This window comes from Pristiophorus japonicus, chromosome 1 (genome assembly GCF_044704955.1).
Source record: "Pristiophorus japonicus isolate sPriJap1 chromosome 1, sPriJap1.hap1, whole genome shotgun sequence".
NCBI classification, from domain to species: domain Eukaryota; kingdom Metazoa; phylum Chordata; class Chondrichthyes; family Pristiophoridae; genus Pristiophorus; species Pristiophorus japonicus.
The window spans coordinates 477,786,184-477,810,113 of record NC_091977.1 but is presented as its reverse complement, the minus strand read 5'-3'; the positions used below and the strand labels follow the sequence as shown (position 1 = coordinate 477,810,113).

Sequence of the window (23,930 nt, the reverse complement as noted above, 5' to 3'; positions counted from 1 at the left end):
AGGGAGTGCAGCGAAGGTTCACCAGACTGATTCCCGGGATGGCAGGACTGAAATATGAGGAGAGACTGGATCGACTGGGCCTGTATTCACTGGTGTTGAGAAGAATGAGAGGGCACCTCATAGAAACATGTAAAATTCTGACGGGCCTCGACAGATTAGATGCAGGAAGAATATTCCCGATGTCGGGGAACTCCAGAACCAAGGGTCACAGTCTAAGGATAAGGGGTAAGCCATTTAGGACCGAGATGAGGAGAAACTTCTTCACTTAGAGAGTTGTTAATGTTGTATATCTGTAAAGTATGCACTCCCATGTGCCGCCACCAGGGAGCGCAGCCCCTGAAGTCCCAAGGGATTCCAGCATCCTTTGGGAGCACTGTATATATAAGGCGGCTCCTAAGGCTGTTACTCACTCTGGAATGTCTTAATAAAGACTGAGGTCATTGTTACTTTAACCTCACTGTGTGCAGTCTCATCTGTGTTAGGAACACAACAACTGGCGACAAGTACACGAATCCAATGCAAAGATGCAGCAAACTGTGGGCATCCTCGATAAGTTCTCGGAGGGTGAGGACTGGGAAGCCTATGTCGAATGGCTAGACCTGTACTTTGTAGCCAACGAGCTGGACGGAGAAGGAAGCGCTGCAAAAAGGAGAGCGGTCCTCCTCACAGTCTGCGGGGCACTGACCTACAGCTTGATGAAGAATCTTCTGGCTCCGGTGAAACCCACAGGTAAGTCGTATGAGGAGCTGTGTACACTGGTTCGGGAGCATCTTAACCCGAGGGAGAGCATGCTGATGGCGAGGTATCAGTTCGACACGTGCCAGCGATCTGAAGGTCAGGAAGTGGCGAGCTACGTCGCCGAGCTAAGGCGACTTGCAGGACAATGTGAGTTTCATGGCTATCTGGAGCAAATGCTCAGAGACTTTTTTGTACTGGGCATTGGCCACGAGATTATCCTACGAAAACTTTTGTCTGCAGAGACACCGACCCTCAGTAAGGCCATTGCGATAGCATAGGCGTTTATGTCCACCAGTGATAACACCAAACAAATATCTCAGCACACAAGTGCTAGTAATGTCCATAAATTATCTGGAACTGTGTTTGTGAGCAGAAATGTACAGGGCAGAACCCATGAGTCTGCAATGCCAGCAGGCCTCAGGTGACCCAGAGTCCCCAACAAAGGATGAATGCAAGACAATTCACACCTTGTTGGTGTTGTGGAGGCCTCCATTCAGCCTATTCATGTCGCTTCAAAGGGTATGTTTGCAAGAGCTGTGGAACAATGGGGCACCTCCAATGAGCTCGCTGATGAGCTGCAAGCTCTGCAAAGCCTGCTAACCACCACGTGGCAGAGGAAGATCGGTCCATGGTGGACCAAAGCAATTTCGAGCCTCAGAGAGAAGAGGCAGATGCTGAAGTACACGGGGTGCACACATTTCCACCTATAATGCTAAACGTAAAATTGAATGGCTTACCCGTAGCCATGGAACTGGACACTGGCGCTAGCCAATCCATCATGAGTAAAAAGACGTTTGAGAGCCGTCCTGAGACCAGTCCTGAGCCCCATCCACATGAAACTGAGAACGTACACCAAAGAGCTTATCACTGTCCTGGGCAGCGCCATGGTCAAGGTCACCTACGAGGGCACGGTGCATGAACTGCCACTCTGGATTGTCCCGGGCGATGGCACCACACTGCTTGGAAGGAGCTGGCTGAGCAAAATCCGCTGGAACTGGGATGATATCCGGGCGCTATCACATGTCGATGCGGCCTCATGTACCCAGGTTCTGAACAAATTTCCTTCCCTTTTTGAGCCAGGCATTGGAAACTTTTCCGGGACGAAGGTGCGGATTAACATGGTCCCAGAGGCACGACCCAGTCACCACAAGGCGTGAGCGGTACCTCACATGATGAGGGAGAGAGTGGAAATCGAGCTGGACAGGCGGCAACGCGAGGGCATCATCTCCCCAGTGGAATTCAGCAAGTGGGCCAGCCCGATTGTTCCAGTACTCAAAAGTGATGGCACGGTCAGGATTTGCAACGATTATAAAGTAACTATTAATCGTTTCTACCTAAGGCAGACGACCTATTTGCGACGCTGGCAGGAGGCAAGACGTTCACCAAGCTTGACCTGACTTCGGCCTACATGACCCAGGAGCTGGAGGAGTCTTCAAAGGGCCTCACTTGCATCAACACGCACAAGGGACTGTTCATCTACAGCAGATGCCCATTTGGAATTCGGTCGGCTGCAGCGATCTTCCAGAGAAACATGGAGAGCCTACTCAAGTCGGTACCACGCACGGTGGTTTTTCAGGACGACATATTGGTCACGGGTAGGGACACCGTCGAGCACCTACAAAACTTGGAGGAGGTCCTCCAGCGATTAGATCGCATAGGGCTGCGGCCGAAGAGGTCGAAATGCGTCTTCATGGCAACAGAAGTGGAGTTTTTGGGGCGTAAAGTCGCGGCGGACGGCATTCGGCCCACAGACGCCAAGACAGAGGTTATCAGGAACGCATCCAGGCCACAGAACGTCATGGAGCTGCGGTCGTTCCTGGGATTCCTCAACTATTTTGGTAGCTTCCTACCGGGGTTAAGCACCCTTTTAGAGCCCCTACACGTGTTATTGCGTAAAGGTGAGAACTGGGTATGGGGAAAAAAAATCAAGTAATTGCTTTTGAGAAAGCCAGAAACATTTTATGCTCCAACAAGCTGCTTGTATTGTGTAACCCGTGTAAAAGACTTGTGCTAGCATGTGATGCGTCGTCGTACGGAGTCGGGTGTGCATTACAGAAGCTAACGTTGCGGGGAAGTTGCAACCTGTCGCCTATGCTTCCAGGAGTTGTCTAAGGCCAAGAGGGCCTACAGCATGATTGAGAAAGAGGCATTAGCATGTGTGTTCGGGGTAAAGAAACTGCATCAGTACCTGTTTGGCCTCAAATTTGAGCTGGGAACTGATCACAAGCCCCTCATATCCCTGTTCGCTGAAAACAAGGGGATAAATACTAATGCCTCAGCCTGCATACAAAGGTGGGCACTCACGCTATCAGCGTATAACTATACCATCCGCCACAGGCCAGGCACCGAGAACTGTGCGGATGCTCTCAGTCGGCTACCATTGCCCACCACGGGGGTGGAAATGGCGCAGCCTGCAAACTTGTTGATGGTGGTGCAGCCCGCAGACTTGTTGATCATCGTGGAATGTTTGAAAATGATAAATCACCTGTCATGGCCCGCCAGATTAGGACTTGGACTGGACAAGATCGTCTGCTGTCCCTAGTAAAAAACTGTGTACTGCATGGGAGTTGGGCCAGCATCCCCGTTGAAATGCGAGAGCTAATCAAGCCGTTCCATCAGCGAAAGGACGAGCTGTCCATTGAGGCAGACTGCCTGTTGTGGGGTAACCATGTAGTGCTACCAAAAAAGGGCAGGGAGACGTTCATCTCGGATCTCCACAGCACACACCCGGGTATAGTAATGATGAAAGCGATAGCCAGATCCCACGTGTGGTGGCCCGGTATCGACTCTGATTTAGAGTCCTGTGTACGGCAATGCAGCATGTGTGCTCAGGTGAACAACGCGCCCAGAGAGGCACCACTAAGTTTGTGGTCCTGGCCCTCCAGACCATGGTCGAGTAACCATGTCGACTATGCGGGCCCGTTTCTCGGTAAAATGTTCCTGGTGGTGGTGAATGCATTTTCAAAATGGATTGTGTCATGTATGTAACCTCTATGTAACACCACTGCAATACTGTATATACTTAAGCAATGCACACCTTGACCACAGGAGGTGAACTTGTGGGAGACACTCCTTACCGGGTCATCCCGGTATATAAAGGGAGGTCCCACGCAGGGTCATGACTTCTTGGTCCTGTGAATAAAGGTTCAGGTCATAGAGTGACCTTGTCCATAGAATGTGCCTCGTGTGGGTTTTGTGCCGTTGAGTAAGGACTTTACAGATTGAATGTAAAATAATATTGGAAGCCACCGCCACCATTGAAAGCCTGAGGGCCATGTTTGCCACCCACGGCCTGCCTGACATACTGGTCAGTGACAACGGGCCATGTTTCACCAGTGCCGAATTTAAAGAATTCATGACCCGCAATGGGATCAAACATGTCACCTCGGCCCGTTTTAAACCAGTCTCCAATGGGCAGGCAGAGTGGGCAGCACAAACATCAAACAGGGCCTCAAACAAGTCACAGAAGGCTCCCTCCAAACCCGCCTGTCCTGAGTACTGCTCAGCTACCGCACGAGATCCCACTCGCTCACAAGGGTGTCCCCGGCTGAGCTACTCATGAAAAGGACACTTAAAACCAGACTCTTGCTGGTTCACCCCAACCTGCATGATCAGGTAGAGAGCAGGCGGCAGCAACAAAATGTAAACGATGGTCGCGTCACTGTGTCACGGGAAATTGGTCTGAATGAGCCTGTGTATGTGCTAAACTATGGACATGGTCCCAAGCGGATCGCGGGCACGGTGATCGCTAAAGAAGGGAATCGGGTGTTTGTAGTCAAACTAGACAATGGACAAATTTGCAGAAAGCACCTGGACCAAACGAGGCTGCGGTTCACAGACTGCCCTGAAGAACCCACACCAGACACCACCTTTTTCGAGCCTACAACACACACCCAAAGGATCAACGACACCACGCCGGACCAGGAAATCGAACCCATCACGCCCAACAGCCCAGGAAGGCCAGGCTCATCCAGCAGCCCTGCAGGCCAACAACACACCAGCTCAGCAAGGGCACAGCCAACACACCAGAACAGACATTTGTACCGAGGCAGTCCACCAGGGAAAGAAAGGCTCCTCACCTTGTAAATAGTTTTCACTTTGACTTTGCGGGGGGGGGGGGGGAGTGATGTCATGTATCTGTAAAGCATGCACTCCCATGTTCCGCCACCAGGGAGCGCATCCCCTGAAGTCCCAAGGGATCCCAGCATCCCTTGGGAGCACTGTATATAAGCCAGCCCCTAAGGCCTATTCATCACTCTGGAGTGTCTTAATAAAGACTGAGGGCACTGTTACTTTCACCTCCCTGTGTGCAGCCTCATCTGTGTTAGGAACACAACAGTTAACCTGTGGACCTCTCTACCACAGAGAGTTGTCGATGCCAGTTTGTTAGATATATTCAAGAGGGAGTTAGATATGGACCTGGCTGCTAAAGGGATCAAGGTATATGGAGAGAAAGCAGGAAAGGGATACTGAGATGAATGATCAGCCATGACCTTATTGAATGGTGGTGCAGGCTCGAAGGGCCGAATGGCCCACTCCTGCACCTATTTTCTATGTTTCTATGTTTCTAATTCCAGAGTGCAGGTACCTCGATAAATATATGAAAAGAAAAAGATTGGTAAAGGCAAATGTAGGTCCCTTGCTGTCAGATTCAGGTGAATTTATAATGGTGAACAAAGAAATGGCAGACCAACTGAACCAATACTTCGGTTCTGTCTTCACGAAGGAAGATACAAATAACCTTCCGAATGTACTAGGGGACAGTGGGTCAAGTGAGAAGGAGGAACTGAAAGATATCCTTATTCGGCGGGAAATTGTGTTCGTGAAATTTATGGGATTAAAAGCCGATAAATCCCCGGGTCCTGATAGTCTGCATCCAAGAGTACTTAAGGAAGTGGCCATAGAAATAGTGGATGCATTGGTGATCATTTTCAACAGTCTATCGACTCTGGATCTGTTCCTATGGACTGGAGGGTAGCTAATGTAACACCACTTTTTAAAAAAGGAGGGAGAGAGAAAACGGGTAATTATCGACCGGTTAGCCTGACATCAGTCGTGGGGAAAATGTTGGAATCAATCATTAAGGATGAAATAGCAGCGCATTTGGAAAGCAGTGACAGGATCGGTCCTAGATTTATGAAAGGGAAATCATGCTTGACGAATCTTCTGGAATTTTTTGAGGAGTGGACAAGGAAAAACCAGTGGACTTTCAAAAGGCTTTTGACAAGGTCCCGCACAAGAGATTGATGTACAAAATCAAAGCGCATGGTATTGGGGGTAATGTACTGGCGTGGAATGAGAACTGGTTGGCAGACAGGAAGCAGAGTGTCAGGATAAATGGGTACTTTTCAGAATGGCAGGCAATGACTAGTGGAGTGCCGCAGTGCTCAGTGCTGGGACCCCAGCTCTTTACAATATACATTAACGATTTGGATGAAGGAATAGAGTGTAATATCTCCAAGTTTGCGGATGACATTAAACTGGGTGGCGGTGTGAGCCGTGAGGAGGACGCTAAGAGGCTGCAGGGTGACTTGGACAGGTTAGGTGAATGGGCAAATGCATGGCAGATGCCGTATAATGTGGATAAATGTGAGGTTATCCATTTGGGGGTAAAAACACGAAGGCAGAATATTATCTGAATGGCGGCAGATTAGGAAAAGGGGAGGTGCAACTAGATCTGGGTGTCATGGTTTATCCGTCACTGAAAGTGGGCACGCAGGTACAGCAGGCGATAAAGAAGGCAAATGTTATGTTGGCCTTCATAGCTAGGGGATTTGAATATAGGAGCAGGGAGGTCTTAATGTAGTTGTACAGGGCCTTAGTGAGGCCTCATCTGGAATATTATGTTCAGTTTTGGTCGCCTAGTCTGAGGAAGGATGTTCTTGCTATTGAGGGAGTGCAGCGAAGGTTCACCAGACTGATTCCAGGGATGACTGGGCTGTCATATAGGAGAGACTGGATCAACTGGGTCTTTATTCACTGGAGTTTAGAAGGATGAGAGGGGATCTCATAGAAACTTATAAGATTCTGACGGGACTGGACAGGTTAGATGCGAGAAGAATGTTCCCGATGTTGGGGAAGTCCAGAACCAGGAGATATAGTCTTAGGATAAGGGGTGGGCCATTTAGGACTGAGATGAGGAGAAACTTCTTCACTCAGAGAGTTGTTAACCTGTGGAATTCCCTGCCGCAGAGAATTGTTGATGCCAGTTCATTGGAACATTCAAGAGAGAGTTAGATATGGCTCTTACGGTTAAGGGGATCAAGGGGCATGGAGAGAAAGCAGGAAAGGTGAAGGAATGATCAGCCATGATATTATTGAATGGCAGTGCAGGCTCGAAGGGCCAAATGGCCTACTCCTGCACCTATTTTCTATGTTTCTATGTTTCTATGTTACCTCGTCGGTGGCCTGATTATATTCTGTGCTCCCAAGGGATGCTGGGATCCCTTGGGATTCCAACCGGTGGGCCCTCTCGTGGTCAAGTGTGATGCAGGTTGCAAAGGGTTAAATACATAACATCTTCCTCCCTTATCGCTCAAAAATCTGTCTATCTCCGCCTTAAATTTATTCAATGTCCCAGCTTCCACAGCTCTCTGAGGCAACGAATTCCACAAATTTACAACCCTCTGAGAGAAGAAATTTCTGCTGATCTCAGTTTTAAATGGGCGGCCCCTTATTCTAAGACTATGTCTTCTAGTTTTAGTTTCCCCTATGAATGGAAATACCCTCTCTGCATCCACCTTGTCGTGTTCCCTCATTATCATATAAGTTTCAATAAGATCACCTCTGATTCTTGTGAACTCCAATGTGTATTGGCTCAACCGACTCAACGTATCCTCATAAGTCAACCCCCTCATCTCTGGAATTAACCTAGTGAAGCTTCTCTGAACAGCCTCCAGTGCACGTATATCCTTCCTTAAATACAGAGATCAAAACTGTACGCAGTACTCCAGGTGTGACCTCACCAATACCCTGTACAGTTGTAGCAGGACTGCTCTGCTTTTATACTCTATCCCCCCTTGCAATAAAGGCCAACATCCCATTTGCCTTCCTGATTACTTTCTGTACCTGAATACTCACTTTTTGTGTTTCATGTCACAAGGACCCCCAGGTCTTTCTGTACTGCAGCATTTTGCAATTTTTCTCCATTTAAATTATAATTTGCTTTTCTATTATTTCTGCCAAAGTGGATAACCTCACATTTTCCCACATTATTCTCCTTCTGACAAATTTTTGCCCACTCACTTAGACTGTCTATATCCCTTTGCAGAATTTTTGTGTCCTCCTCACAATTTACTTTCCCACCCATCTTTGTATCATCAGCAAACTTGGCTACATTACACTCGGTCCCTTCATCCAAGTCATTAATATAGACTGTAAATAATTGAGGACCCAGCACCGATCCCTGTGGCACCCCACTAGTCACTGTTTGCCAACCGGAAAATGACCTATTTATCCCAATTCTCTCTTTTCTGTTAGTTAACCAATCCTCTATCCATGCAAATATATTACTCCCAACCCCGTGAGCTTTTATCTTGCGCAGTAAGCTTTTAGGTGGCACCTTATCGAATGCCTTCTGAAAATCCAAAAACACCACATCCACTGGTTGCCCCTTATCCACCCTGCTCGTTACATCTTCAAAAAAATCCAGCAAATTTGTCAAACATGATTTCCCTTTTATGAAACCATGCTGACTCAGCTGGACTGTATTCTGCTTCTCCAAATGTCCTGCTACTGCTTCCTTAACAATGGACTCCAGCATTTTTTCAATGACAGATGTTAGGCTAACTGGTCTATAGTTTGCTGCTTTTTGCCTGCCTCCTTTTTTAAATAGGGGTGTTACATTTGCAGTTTTCCACTCTGCTGGGACCGCCCCAGAATCCAGGGAATTTAGGTAGTTTACAACCAATGCATCTACTATCTCTGCAGCCACTTCTCTTCAGACCCTAGGATGTAAGCCATCAGGTCCAGGGGACCTGTCTGCCTTGAGTCCCATTATTTTACCTCGTACTACTTCATTAGTTATAGTGATTGTATTCATTTCCTCCCTACCTATAGCCCATTGATTATCCATTGTTGGGATTTTCTTGCAAAGGGATATGGACAGGCTAATAAGTGGGCAAACATATGGCAGATGGAGTATAATGAGGGAAAGTGTGAGGTTAGAAAAAATAAATGTGAGGTTAGGAAAAATAAAAAAGCAAACTATTATCGAAATGGAGAGAGATTAGAAAATGCTGCAGTACTGAGGGATCAGGGAGTCCTTGTGCATAAAACACAAAAAGTTAGTGTGCAGGTACAGCAAGTAATCAGAAAGGCAAATGGATTTTTGGCCTTCATTGCAAGGGGATGGAGTATAAAAGCAGGGAAGTCCTGCCACAACTGTACAGGGTATTGGTGAGACCACACCTGGAGTACTGCATACATAAAAGAGCTAGAGCGGCAGGCCTGGAAGATCGTTGCCCCCCGACCTGCGAGAGAACATGTCCGCAGGTCGAGTCATAAGCGGGGATATACCTGCATGGAGGCAGTTCAGAGAAGATTCACTAGGTTAATTCCTGAGATGAAGGGGTTGACTTATGAAGAAAAGTTGAGCAGGTTGAGCCGATACTCATTGGAGTTTACAAGAATGAGAGGTGACCTTACTGAAACATATAAGATAATGAGGGGGCTCAACAAGGTTTGGTTCCATATTTACGAAAGGATATACTTGCTTTGGAGGCAGTTCAAAGAAGGTTCATAAGGTTGATTCCAGTGATAAGGGAGTTGACGTATGAGGAAAGGTTGAGTAGGTTGGGCCTCTACTCATTGGAATTCAGAAGAATGAGAGGTGATCTTATCGAAATGTATAAGATTATGAGGGAGCTTGACAAGGTGGATGCAGAGAGGATTTTTCCACTGATAGGGGAGACTAGAACTAGAGGGCATAATTTTAGAATAAGGGGCCGCCCATTTAAAACTGAGATGAGGAGAAATTTCTTCTCTCAGTGGGTTATAAATCTGTGGAATTCACTGCCTCAGAGAGCTGTGGAAGCTGGGACATTGAATAAATTTAAGATAGAGATAGACAGTTTCTTGAACAATTATGGCCTTCTCCTGCTCTTATTTCTTACGTTCTTATGACAAGGTAGATGCAGAGAGGATGTTTCCACTGGTGAGGGAATCTAGAACTAGGGAGCATAGTTTAAGAATAAGGGGTCACCCATTTAGAACTGAGATGAGGAGGAATTTCTCCTCTCAGAGAGTTGTAAATCTGTGGAAAATCGCTGCCCCAGAGAGATGTGAAGGCTGGGTCAAGGTGGAGATAGACAGATTTGTGAACGGTAAGGGAGCGAATGGTTATGGGGACTGGGCAGGGAAGTGGAGCTGAGCCCAAGATCAGATCAGCCATGATCTTATTCAATGGCGGAGCAGGATCGAGGGACCAAATGGCCTATTCCTGCTCTTACTTCTTATGTTCTTATTACTCCTGTGAAGCGTCTTGGGACGTTTTACTACGTTAAAGGTGCTATATAAATACAAGTTGTTGTTGTTGTTGAGTTTTTTTTAATGGTGAGAGATTGGGAAATGTTGGCGTTCAGAGGAACCTGGGTGTCCTTGTACATAAATCACTGAAAGTTAACATGCAGGTACAGCAAGCAATTAAGAAGGCACGTGGCCTTTATTAGAAGAGGATTTGAGAATAAGAGTAAAGACGTCTCACTGCAATTATACAGGGCCCTGGTGAGACCACACGTGGACTAATGTGTACAGTTTTGGTCTCCTTACCTAAAAAGGTTATACTTGCCATAGTGGGAGTGCAACGAATATTCACCAGTCTGATTCCTGGGGTTGGGGGAGAGGGATTCTTCTCTGAGGAGAGATTGAGTAGACTTAGGACTATATTCTCTCGAGTTTAGAAAAATGAGAGGTGATCTCATTGAAACATACAAAATTCTTACAGGGCTTGTCAGGGTAGATGCAGGGAGGATGTTTCTCCTGGCTGGGGAGTCTAGAACCAAGGGTCACAGTCTCAGAATAAGGAGTCGGCCATTTGGACTGAGATGAGGAGAAATTTCGTGAATCTTTGGAATTCTCTACCCCAGAGGGCTGTGAAAGCTTATATTCAAGACAGAGTATATTTAAGACAGAGATCTATAGATTTTTGGATATTAAGGGAATCAAGGGATATGGGAATAGTGCAGGCTAGTGGAGTTGAGGTAGATCAGCCATGATCTCATTGAATGGCGGAACAGGCTAGAGGGGCCAAATGGCCTCCTCCTGCTCCTATTTTTTATGTTCATATGTTCTCTGTAACATTGGAGCTTGGAGTGCATGTCCATAGATTCCTGAAGGTAGCAGGACACGAAGTAATGATTTAGACTTGAATGTAAGAGGTATGATTAAGAATTTGCAGATGATACTTGTCATGTATTCAACTGTCATTGTAATCCATGTAAAACTGACCTAAGTTGTACACCGTGTGAACACTGACCACTAGGTGGTGAACTTGTGGGAGACACTCCTACCCTGGACTTTCAGGTATAAAAGGGGAAGCTCCACCCACCTTCATCACTTCAGTGCTGGAATAAAGGTTACTGGTCACAGAGTGACCTTCTCTCAAGTATGGGCCTCATGTGCATTTGTACTGTATAGTAAGGACATATCAATACTAAAATTGGCTGTGTGGTTGATAATGAAGAAAGCTGTAGAATGCAGGAAGCTAGCAATGAACTGGTCAGGTGGGCAGAACAGTGGATCAAATGAAATTCAATTCATAGCCGTGTGAGGTAATGCATTTGGGGAGGGCTAACAAGGCAAGGGAATACACAATAAATGGTAGGACACTGACAAGTGTAGAGGTAAAAAGGGACCTTGGAGTGCAGGTCACAGATCCCTGAAGGTAGCAGGCCAGATCGATAAGGTGGTTAAGAAGGCATACGGAATATTTGCTTTTATTGCCGAGACATTGAATACAAGAGCAGGAAGGTTATGCTTGAACACTAGTTAGGCCACAGCCAGAGTACTGCGTGCAATTCAGGTCATCACATTACAGGAAAGATGTGATTGCATTAGAGAGGAGATTTACGAGCATGTTGTCTGAACTGGAGAATTTTAGCTATGAGGAAAGATTGGATAGGCAGGTGTTGTTTTCTTTGGAACAGAGGCGGCTGAGGGGAGACCGTATTGAGGTATTTAAAATTATGAGGGGCCTCGATAGAGTGGATAGGAAGGACCGAGTTCCCTTAGCAGAGTGGTTAACAACCAAGGGTCATCGATTTAAAGTCATTGGTAGGAGGTTTAAAGGGGATTTGCAGGGAAAATATCTTCACCCAGAGGGTGGTGGGGGTCTGGAACTCACTGACTGAAATGGTGGTAGAGGCAGAAATTCTTACTATATTTAAAAATGCTTGGATGTGCACTTGAAGTGCCTAACGTACTGGGTTACAGACCAAGAGCTGGAAAGTGGGATTCGGCTGGAGAGCTCTTTGTCGGCTGGCGTGGACATGATGGCCGAAATGGCCTCCTTCCGTGCTGTAAATTTCTATGATTCCATGTAACCTACTCCCACTGTACAACTCTCCGAGAATACTGCCTCCACAGTAAAGGAGGAATTGTGTGGGGTGCTTTCCTTGTAAATGCAAATTAGAACAGCATAGTAATTACTAGATTAAAAAAGGATAAGGTCCATCTAGTTCAATTTCCACAATCCTGGTAGTCACATAAAGCATCAAAAATTGACGACTCATAAGCTAATGTTTGGCAATGTCAAAAAGTCGTCTCCTAAAATGTTAACGAAGTATATATCAGGCATCCTGGGAAAACCTAAAATAGGAGGAATTGCTTTTCTTTCCTGGATCTTGAGATCCTGTTCTGTGATGAAAGGGGAGGAACCCAATCCCAGTTACAAACTGTCACTCCCATCGGGCCTCGCGGCGGGTGTGCATGCGCAGACACTTACCATTCCGTCGGGTCGGGCAGAGAATACCTCGTGCGCCTGCGCACGACGGGAACAATAAAGTTTTGTTTTGTTGCCTTGTTTTATTCTCTCTGTGTGAGCGCGAGAGCGGAGCGATGGCGACGGCAGTGGCGGCGGCAGCAACGCGCAAGAAAGACGGAGGCCCGAACGTCAGGTTCCTGGAGTCTTCCGACACTGTGGCGCAGTTCGACGGTTTGAGGTTGTGGCTGGGCAAGAACTACAAGAAAGTGAGTGCCCGAGGCCTAGGGGACGCGAGCCGGAGCTGCTGAACTGGGCTAACCTAGTGTATTAGCAGCAAATGGCGGCCGAGGCCGCGGGCTTCGGAGTGTGAAGTGGAGGGAGGGAGGGAGGAAGAACTTCTTCCCACCGTCAGGATTTACGAAGAGTGTCGCTATTGCGCAGAATTCACCAAATTTCCGTGGGAGAGATCGCCCTTCTGAGGGTCTGGCGTCAGTTTCTTGCTTTGTGTTGGGTATGGGGAGGGGATCGGGTGTGGGACAAGCTTCTCCCAGCAACATTTAAAATTCATGTTATTCTCTTTGACACAATGAATGGAAAATAAAGTTGCTCTTTCAATTCCGTAAACCATGTTTTGGTTTGTGGTCGGTGAGGGAATTTAATTTTCTTCATTTTAGTGGAATGTAATTTTTTGACCGTGGAATGTTTTTAAATTGTAATATTAGAAAAATCAATTCTCCAAATGAAGGCTATAATGAGGTCTGCAGAAGAATGTGCGATGCTGTGGTTTCTCTTTCTTACGGTTTAGCTTTTTTTATTTAATGTTTGAAGTTGTAAATGTGTTAATTATTTTGTTTGTGGTGAGAAGTTTGGTCATCAGTCGGTGTTGCAGAGTACAAGAACTGATCAATTTGTTTAGCCAGAGCAGTGCAGCATGACACAAAGGATCGTGAAGTTACTGAGGGCGGAAGCAGCTGGTGAAGTGCTGCCTGATTGGATAACTGTCTGTGGGGTAGTGAGCGAATGAATTGACAAACTGATTCTCTTCCTTCCCCCCCTCCCCCCCCCAAAAGAAAAATTGATTTCACAAATACAGAAGATGTGGGAGATTCTGCACTTAGGGGTGCGGGGGCAACTGGCTTCATTGTTTGATGGATGTAGTATTTTGTCCCCTTTTTTGTTACGGTCGCTATTTTAGGTTTGAAACTTGTTTGGATGTAATATACAGTGAGTGAGGATGACAGTTTTTCCTATTAGAAATATTTGCCAAGAGTTATCAAAATGGTAAAACTAATTTTGTTTTGTTAGGGATTTAAGATTCCAATTAAGGCAACAATGAAACTGGAATAATTTGCTTTCTTTAACAGTTTCTTATAAATAAGTTGAAGTGCATTTATACTATAACTGGTTTTGATGTGCAAATGGAGTTTGAAAATAGTGACAAGACAAGGCTGCACAGCAAAATCAAGGAGAGTGAGATTTTTGAAGGAAGGAGTTCAATACGTTTTAATCCTTGACTAGTTTAAGCCTCAGTGCCCTATGTATCCGTTACATATTTAGCATTGGTGCAAAACTTGCTTTTATGGCCCAGAATTTTTTGGATCAGTGCATTCTGTGAATTGTACCATAAATTATGTTGCATGATCTTTTCTGGAAAGGTAATTTGAATATACTGCAGGGAGCATAATGGGAACATTGCTGCAGGAGTTCCTCAGGGCAGTGTCCTTGGCCCAAATATCTTCAGCTGCTTCATCATTGACCTTCCTTGATCAAAAGGACAGAAGTGGGATGGTTGCTGAGTGTTGAGTTCCATTCGCAACTCCTCAGATAATGAAGCAGTCCTTGCATGCTTGTAGCGACTACAACTTGTATTTATATAGCACCTTTAACATAGTAAAACATCCCAAGTTGCTTCACTGGAATGTTAGGTCAAGAAAAAGTTAACACTGAGCCATATAAGAAAATTGGGCAGATGACCAAAAGCTAGGTCTTCAGGAGCATCTTCAAGGAGCAAAGAGGTAGTGAGGTTTAGAGAGGGAATTCCAGAGCTTGGGGCCTGTGTAGCTGAAGGCACGGCCATCAGTGGTTGAGCAATTAAAATCAGGGATGCTCAGGAGGGCAATATTAGAGGAGCGCAGATATTCTGGGCGTGAGGGAGTATGTTTGTGGGGCTGGAGGAGATTAGAAATAGGGAGGGGTGAGGCTGTGGAGGGATTTGTGAACCAGGATGAGAATTTTAAAATCGATGCGTTGCCACTGGATGGGTGTGAGTTTGGACATGGGCAGCTGAGTTTTGGATGACCTCAAGTTTACAGAGGGTAGAATGTGGGAGACCAGCTCGGAGTGTGTTGGAATAGTCAAGTAACAAAGGCATGGGCTGAGGCAAGGGTGGAGATGGGCGATGTTAGACGTGGAAATAGATGGTCTTTATGCTATGTGGTCGAAAGCACATTTCAAGGTTAAATATGGCGAGGACCGAAGCCAATATGTCATTGGAGAAAATTTCTGCTCATCCAGAACTGGATGTCGGGCAAGCAGTCTGACAATTTAGAGATGTGGAATGGGCAAGATAAATGATGGTGAGGTCGAATTGGGTGTCCTTGGCATTCATGTGGAAAATGATACCGTGTTTGGAATGATGTCGTCAAGGGGCAGCATACGGATGAGAAATAGGAGGGAGCCAAGGGTAGAAGATCTTTCGGGGACACCAGAGGAAATGATGCAGGAGCAGAAAGAGAAGCCATTGTCGGTGATTCTTTGGCTACGATTAGATAGATTCAGAATGGAACCAGGCGAGTGCAGTTCCACCCAGCTGGATGACAATGGAAAGATGTTGGAGGAGGATGGAGTGATGAACCATGTCAAAGGCTGCAGACAGGTTGAGAAGGACGAGGAGGAATAGTTTATCTTTGTGCCAGTCGCAAAGGATGTCATTTGTGACAGAGCTGTTAATGGAAAGCTGATGGAGAGATGGAAACATGGGCACGGATTTGCGAGGCAACTTGTTCAAGGATCTTGGAGCGGAAAGATGGAGGGGTCAACGGTTGGCTTTTTGAGGAGAAAGGTGATGATGGCAGTTATGAAAGTGAGGGGCACAGTCCTTGAGGAGAGAACCGTTATCAGCTAACATGGGAGCCAGAAAAGGAATTTAGGTGGTCGTCAGTCTGGTGGGAATAGGATTGAGGGAGCAGGAAGTGGATCTCATGGACAAGATGAGCTCGAAGACTTCGAGGGGCGATTGGAGAGAAACTGGCGAAAGATGTGATTTCGGGACGAGAGCAGGAGGAGCCTTGGAGCATGTATGGCCCAGTGGGTTAGGGGAAAGAAGGGAAGTGGCTGATGCAGCTGATCGGATGGTCTTCATCTTGGAGACAAACAAGTCCATGAGCTCACGTGTGTTGTTGGAGGTGAGGATGGAGGAGACGGGAGGGGATTTAAGGAGGCTTTCAGCAGTGGAGAATAGAAGCCGGCGGCTATCTTTTACATTCCAAAATCATCCTGGAATAGTGGGCAGTATTGGCATAGGAGAGCAGAACCTAATAATGTGATCCAGCCAGATCTGGTGGTGAATGGCTAAACCAGTTATCCACCATATTCATGTAAGCCTGCATCCCTTGGACCTAGACAACATTCATGCTTGGGCTGATAAGTGGAAAGTAACATTTGTGCCACACAAAGTGCCAGGCAATGACTATCTCCAAGAAGTGAGAGTAACTACCAGTGTTTGACTTTCAATGGCCTTGCCATTGTTTAATTCCCCACAGTCAACTTTCTGGTGGTCATCATTGACCAGAAACCGAACTGGACCAGCCACATAAATATTGTGGCTACAAGAACAGGTGAAGGCTGGCATTCTGCAGCGAGTGACTTGCCTCCTGAGTGGATTCCCCAAAGCCTTTCCACCATCTACAAGGAATAAGTTAGGAGTGTGATGGGATACTCTCCACTTGCCTGGATGTGCAGCTCCAACAACACACACACAGCTCGACACCATCCAGGACCAAGCAGCCCACTTGATTGGCACCCCATTCACCACCATAATTACCCACTTCCTCTACCACCGGCTCACAGTAAACACCGCAGTCACGATCTACAAAATGCACTACAGTTCTTTGATCACACCTCCCAAACCCACCTAGAAGGACAAGGGTAACAGGCGCATGGGAGCACCATCACCTGTAAGTTACACACCACCTTCACCTTCTCCAGGACAATTGGGGATGAGCAACAAATGCTGGCCTTGCCAGCTAAGCCCACAAATGGGGAAAAAAAATAATCAGGGCTCTCCGAAGTGGTGCAGACAATGGGTTATTCCATTTGCATCATAAGAAATGGGAGCAGCAGTCGGGCATTTGGCTTCTCAATCCTGCTCCACCATTTAATAAGATTATGGCTGATATGATCTTGGGCTCAGCTCCACTCCCTGGCCTCCCCCCATAACCCATCACTCCTTTATCATTAAAATCTGTCGAGCTCCACCTTTAAATATATTCTACGACCCAGCGTCCACAGCTCTCTGGGGTAGTGATTGCCACAGATTTATGACCCTCAGAAGAAATTCCTCCTCATCTCAGTTTTCAATGAGTGACCCCTTATTCTTGAACTATGCCCCCTAGTTCTATATTCCTCCACAAGTGGAAACATCCTCTCTGCATCTACCTTGTCGAGGCCCCTTAGTATCTTATGTTTCCATAACCATTCTGCTAAACTCGTGAGTATAGGCCCAACTTGCTCAACCTTTCTTCATAAGTCAACCCCTTCATCTCGGGAATCAACCTCGTAAACCTTCTCTGAACTGCCTTCAATGCAAGTATATCCCAAGGAGACCAAAACTGTAAGCAGTATTCCAGGTGTGGTCTCACCAATACCCTGTACAGTTGTAGCAGGACTTCCCTGCTTTTATACTCCATCGACCTTGCAATAAAGACCAACATTCCATTTTCCTTCTTGATTACTTATTGTACAGTACAGGTTCAACCTCCCTTATCTGGAACCCTTGGGACCTGGCCTGTTCTGGATAAGGGATTTTTCCAGACGAGAGGTGGTCACATTAAATTGGATGGTACAGGTACTGAGCTAGGGTATATAGGGGCTGGCTGACTTGCGGCAGAGAGATCATTTGCCGGGGGGGGGGGGGGGGGGTGGTGGTGGTGGATCGCGGTGTCAGGCCAGTGGTTGTTGGAGTAGGCAACGAGGAAGGACTTCAATTTGTTCATCACAGAAGAAATCGGGGCAGGAGTAGGCCTTACGGCCCCTCGTGTCTGTTCCACCATTTAATACCATCATGGACTCGCGTCGGAGTTCTGCGCATGCGCCACTCGGTGGCGGTAATGGTTCTGGAAGATGGGTGGTTCCAGATGAGGGAGTTCTGGATAAGGAACATTCAACCTGTACCTGCAAACTAACTTTTTATGGCTCATGCACAAGGACCCCCAGGTCCCTCTATACTGCAGCACCTTGTAACCTCTCTCCATTTAAATAATTTGCATTTTTATTTTTCCTGCCAAAGTGGATAACCTCACACTTTCCACATTATACTCCATCTGTCAAATGTTTGCCCACTCGGCCGTCTGTATCCATTTGCAGATTTTGTGTCTCCTTACAATTTGCTTTCCCACCCATCTTTGTATTATCAGCAAACTTTGCTACATTACACTTGGTCCCTTCATCCAAGTCACTAATGGAGATTATAAATAGTTAAGGCCCCAGCACCGTTCCCTTTGGCACCCCACTAATTGCCGTTTACCTACCAGAAAATTACCCATTTATCCCGACTCTCTTTTCTGTTAGTTAGCCAATCCTCTATCCATGCCAATATATTACCCCCAACCCCGTGAACTTTTATCTTGAGCAGCAATCTTTTATGTGGCACCTTATCGAATGCCTTCTGGAAATCCAAATACACCACATCCACTGCTTCCTCTTTATCCACCCTGCTCATTACATCCTCAAAGAACTCCAGCAAATTTGTCAAACATGATTTCCCTTTCATAAAACCATGCCGACTCTGCTTGACTGCATTATGCTTTTCCAAATGTCTTGCTACTGCTTCCTTTAATAATGGACTCCAGCATTTTCCCAACAACAGATATTAGCTTACCTGGTCTAAGCGGATCAGTGTTTGTATGACTTAAGTCATAGACTTCTGAATTTGAAATGGTTCCGCGCACTGCACTCGATCACACGTCGTAGCAATGGCGCATCAACAGCACACAACTTTACTATGGCGCATATTTTGCAGGAAATTGTGGTGTCGGTGATTCGAGCCATTGATTGCGCATGCCAAAATTTGCTGGCACACTTTGAGCAGCTCCACTGTGGTCCTTGTCAAAACAATGAGAGTTCCGTTGTCATAACCCAGCCCCTATGAAAATCCATGGTCGTATTCAATTTGCTGTATTAATGCTGCTTTGATTGCCGCTGACACTTGGACTGAGCCACTGGTGAACTGACTTGCACTTAAGGAAGGAATGCCAAATTTAATTGGAGAAGCTGGAAACTACACTGACTTACTTAGCAAGTATTCAACTAATTTAACACATCCGCCCAATAGTTCTAGTCGAGCCACATTGCCCTCATGACCGACACAAGACTCCCAAAGCAAGCGCTCTACTCTGAACTCCTACACGGCAAGCGAGCCCCAGGTGGGCAGAGGAAATGTTTCAAAGACACTCTCAAAGCCTCCTTGATAAAATGCAACATCCCCACCGACACTTGGGAATCCGTGGCCAAAGACCGCCCTTGGTGGAAGATGAGCATTCGGGAGGGTGCTGAGCGCCTCGAGTCTCGTCGTCGAGAGCATGCAGAAAACAAGCGCAGGCAGCAGAAGGAGCTTGCGGCAAACCAGACTCCCTACCCATCCTTTCCTTTAACCACAGTCTGTCCCACCTGTGACAGAGACTGTAATTCCCCTTAGAGTGGAAGCAAGTCTTCCTCGATGATGGGCAGAATAAAGACAAATTGAGATGTGTGCAGATAGCAGAGCAGGTTGAACACTCTGTAGCTGACCCGTAGCAGAATTATGACCCATTACAAAGTGGGGCTGAGGTAATGTGGTGCTTATGTTACTGGACCATTATCCCAGAGACGCCTGGACTAATAATCCAGAGAGTGTGAGCTCGGTTCCCACCATGATAGTTTGAGAATTAGAACAGTTTAAAATAAATCTGGAACTAAAAGCTATGATCAGTCAACTTGGCCATGTTGGATAGTCATAAAACCTCACTGGTTCACTAAAGTCCATTATGGAAGGTTATTTTGAACTCGTCCTTACCAGTGTGGCCTGTTTGTGACTCTAGTTCCACAGCACATGTAGTTTCCTCAATGTGGCCTAACAAGCCACTCCGTTATGACAACTATCGATGGGCAATAAATGCCAGACTTGCCAGCAATGCCCACATCCTGAGAATGGAGGGGGAAAAAAATCAAGGCATTTTACAACATTTTAAAGACCACTATAGTCTGGGTACAGAGGATTGGAAATGAGTTCCAGCAATTTCTTGGCCGTTATTTCTCTGCAGAACTTCCCAGCATCCAGCGCGCTCAAATTTTGATCTGAGTCGATGCCCAAATTAATTTAACACAGCAAGGGATATGAGCTGGAGATTGCTGTATTGTCTTAGATTTTTAGCCATTGGCATTACGGGACACAAACTCCATATGCTGGCCACACATTCTTCCCTAGCTGGTGTCTCTGGCTGAACCAGAGCTGAATTTCTAACTCCATATTCTCTTCATTGTAAAGATTGTTTACTTCCACCTTCGTAACATTGCTCACCTCCGTCGTGAATGCAGCCACCCATGCCTAAGTCACCTCCAAACTCGATGACTCCAATGCTGTATTGGCTGGCCCATCATTTTCTGCACTCTGTAAACTGCAGCTCACTAACTCTACTGCCTGTGTCCTCTCCTGCACTCATGCCTTGATCTCAATCAACTACATTTGTTTCTGGTCCTCCAATGCCATTGCATAGAATTTAAAATTCCCTTTCTTGGGTTGAAATCTCTTCAGGGCCTTGCCCCTCTCGCGCGCTCTCGCTTCCTACCGTAGCTGTACATTTTTAAATGGATGGGTCTATTAAACATGTGGGTCTTGCACAGCCAGTACCTGATTTACTGAGGCAGACAGCTGGGGAAACTCAGTGTATATAAAAAAAAATGTCCCCAGTCACTGCCTGAAGCAAATCTGGCAATTTAATTAGTCTCCAGCTGCTTGAAACCAATGTTGACGTTCCCCCCCCCCCACCAAAAAAAATAATGCCGCTCACTCACCTGAACACCCGTTTTTTTTTGGCCCCTCAGCGCTGAAAATAAAAATCCAAAGTTTTCTTCCAGCATGCGCACCTTCTGGCGCCAGTGCAACCCGAGCCGATCTCACAGGGTGGGGCTTCCAGTGTGCACCTGAAACACAGCACAGTACTGACAGCTGGGGTTGGATATGGTTTGTTGGTCGGGCATGGTGGGTCTTTTTTATCTTTAGTATGGTTTTTAATTCATTTGTTTGCAATGTTAGTGGTATTTGCTGATATTTAATTATCGGCTCAACTTTAATCAAAATGTATTTAAGATCCAGAATTGCTGGAACATCCTTTAGGCGAGGGGCTAATAATCATCAATGAGGAGTCCCTTCTACTGGGGATAGGAGTGGGTCAGCGTGGATCTCTAACTGCAGGTAAGGGCTTCTAGGCTCAATGTGCCGGTTTGAAAAATTTTGTTCATGGGGAAAGTTGGTCTTATGCCAAGAAATGGCATGCAACCTTTTTACAAGTACACCAGCGGCAGAATGTATGGTGCCAAACATTCTGCCGTTGGTAGTAGACACTGGCACCCCAACATTGGGGAATCTTTCAACTGAGCTTCCGCATCAAAAATATCACTGGATGCCGGAAAAACGGCACCCAGTGCTGTACAAAATTGGGGCCTTAACCTGATGCGATAACTCCTTGGATTCTTCATCTTCAGTTTCTACCATCACCAGTGACTGACCTGAAACAGCAGTAGTTCACTCTGGTGTTCTATGTCTCAAAAGTGCTTAACCAATCCAAAATTGTATTGCTGCATATTTACAGTTTAGGTGTGAAAATTTCACATACTCGCCATTGAATTTTCTAAAATCCTGGTAACAATACCATTGCCAAGAATGGTGCAGCTCATTGCAAAGATAAGGTGCAAATCTTTTTTTAACTTAACTTCAATAAATTTCTGTTTCTCAGTTTGTACAGGCAGATTCACCTTCAAACAAAACACTGGCTGGTCTTGTGGTGCAGCTGCTTCAGTTTCAGGAGGATGCATTTGGCAAGCACGTCAACAATCCTGCATTAACTAAACTCCCAGTAAGTAATTTCCATTGAACAATTTGTTTTGGCTCAGCTGGTATGCGTGTATGTACATTACATGAGGACAAAGATGGATTTGGCTGGGATACTCTAAGAGCTTTAACTTTCTGTCTCGACTTGCATGTGAAGTTGGAAAATTGGGTGAGATACTTACTGGTGGTGCCCATGACACTAGGCCAGTAAGAACCATTGTTGTGCAGAAAGGTGAAAATTGATGGGGGGAGGAAACAACAACAAATTGCGCCTTCAACATAGTAAAATGTCGCTAGACGTTTCACAGAGCCTTATCGAACAAAATTTGACTCCGAGCCACATGAGATATTAGCACAAAAGTAAACCACTGCGTTGTAGGAAATCTGAAATAAAACAGAAAATGCTCAGCAGGTCGGGCAGCATCTGGGGAGAGAAACTGAGTGAATGTTTCAGGTTGATGACCTTTCGTCAGAACTGATGCTGCCTGGCCTGAGTATTCCCAGCATTTTCTCTTTATTATAGGAGATATTGTGACAGGTAATGCAAAATTTAGTTGCAGAGGTAGGTTTAAAGTAGCATTTTAAAGGAGGAGAGAGAGAAGTAGAGAAGATTTGGGAGGTAATTCCAGAGATTAGGGCCCAGGCAACGAATGGAATAGTGAAGGTGTGCAAGAGGCCAAAATTGGAGGAGAGCAGAGATCTCTGAGGGTTGATGTGCTGGAGGAGGTTACAAGGTGGGAGGGATTTGAGAACACCGATGATTATTTTAAAAAGGAGGTGTTACGGTACCGAAAGCCAATGCAAGTCCAGGGTTGATGGGTGAACCGGACTTGGTACGAGTTAGGATACGGGCACCAGAATTTTAGATGAGTTCAAGTTTCTGTTGGGTGGAAGATCGAGAGAGCATTGGAATAGTCAAGTCTAGAGGTAACAAAGGCATGGATGAGGGTTTCAGCAGCAGATGAGCTGAGGCAAAGGTGGAGACGGGCGATGTTAGAGGTGGAACTGGGCTGATTTGGTAATGGAGCAGTGATGTTATCGGAAGCTCATCATGGGGTGAAATAGGATGGCGAGGTTACAAATGGTCTGGTTCAGTCTCAGACAGTGACCAGGAAGAAGTTTAGAGTTCGTGGCTAGGGAACAGAGTTTGTAGCATGGACCAAAGACCATGGCTTCAATTGCATGTATATACTGGAGAAGCTGGGGTTGTTCTCCTTGGAGCAGAGAAGGTTGACGGGAGATTTGATCGTGTTCAAATAGTGAATAATCCCAACTTCTCCAATCCTCATAACTGAACTCTCTCATCCCTGGTAAACCTCTTGTACCCTCTCAAGAACCTTGACATCCTTCCTAAAGTTTAGTGCCCAGAATTGGACACAATACTCCAGCAGAAGCCTAACTGATGATTTGCAAGGTCTAGCTTTACTTTGCTTGTTTTTATATTCAATTCCCTGAAAGCCAAGTATTGCATAAACTTTTGTAATTGCCTTATTGACTTGCCCTGCCACCTTCAAGGATTTGTGCGTATGCACCCCCAGGTACCTCTGCTCTTGCACCACCCTCAAAATAGTACAACTAATAGATTAGACTACTTCACCATGTTGGTCCTCCCAAAGTGCATCACTTCACAGTTACCGCATTAAATTGCATCTGCTATGTGATTGCCCATTTCACAAGTCTCAATGTCCTCCTGAAGGTGCACTATCCTGTTCACTATTTACGACATTGCCAAATTTTGTATCATCTGCAAACTTTGAAATTTTACTTCCTGTACCAATTCCAGGCCATTTAAGATATAAAACAAGAAAAGCAATGGTCGTAATACCGACCCCAGGGAGTTCCCACCCAATTCTATTCCTTTACATGTGGCAACAGCTACTGTGCAAGTTTACACACACTTTTACTTGGGCTTGTTTTGCATTTCTATCTCCTCGGGTAAGGCATTGAAGAGTAGTTGGTGCCGGTGGA

General features: G+C 46.0%; 1 protein-coding gene across 7 annotated transcripts in view; it reads left to right on the top strand.

Moving 5' to 3' along the window:
• The first annotated feature begins 12,697 nt into the window (after positions 1 to 12,697).
• Positions 12,698 to 23,930, top strand: part of LOC139276526 (SWI/SNF complex subunit SMARCC1-like) — a 257,461-nt gene continuing 246,228 nt past the window's right edge. For 6 of the 7 annotated variants that reach the window (XM_070894638.1, XM_070894637.1, XM_070894636.1 and 3 more), the window contains exons 1-2: positions 12,699 to 12,924; positions 21,868 to 21,987. In XM_070894638.1, coding sequence (XP_070750739.1) covers positions 12,793 to 12,924; positions 21,868 to 21,987 — 252 coding nt within the window. In that variant the 5' untranslated portion in view covers positions 12,699 to 12,792. Of the gene's footprint in view, positions 12,925 to 21,867; positions 21,988 to 23,930 lie in introns of all 7 variants that reach the window. The other variant, XM_070894634.1, reaches the window with a different exon arrangement.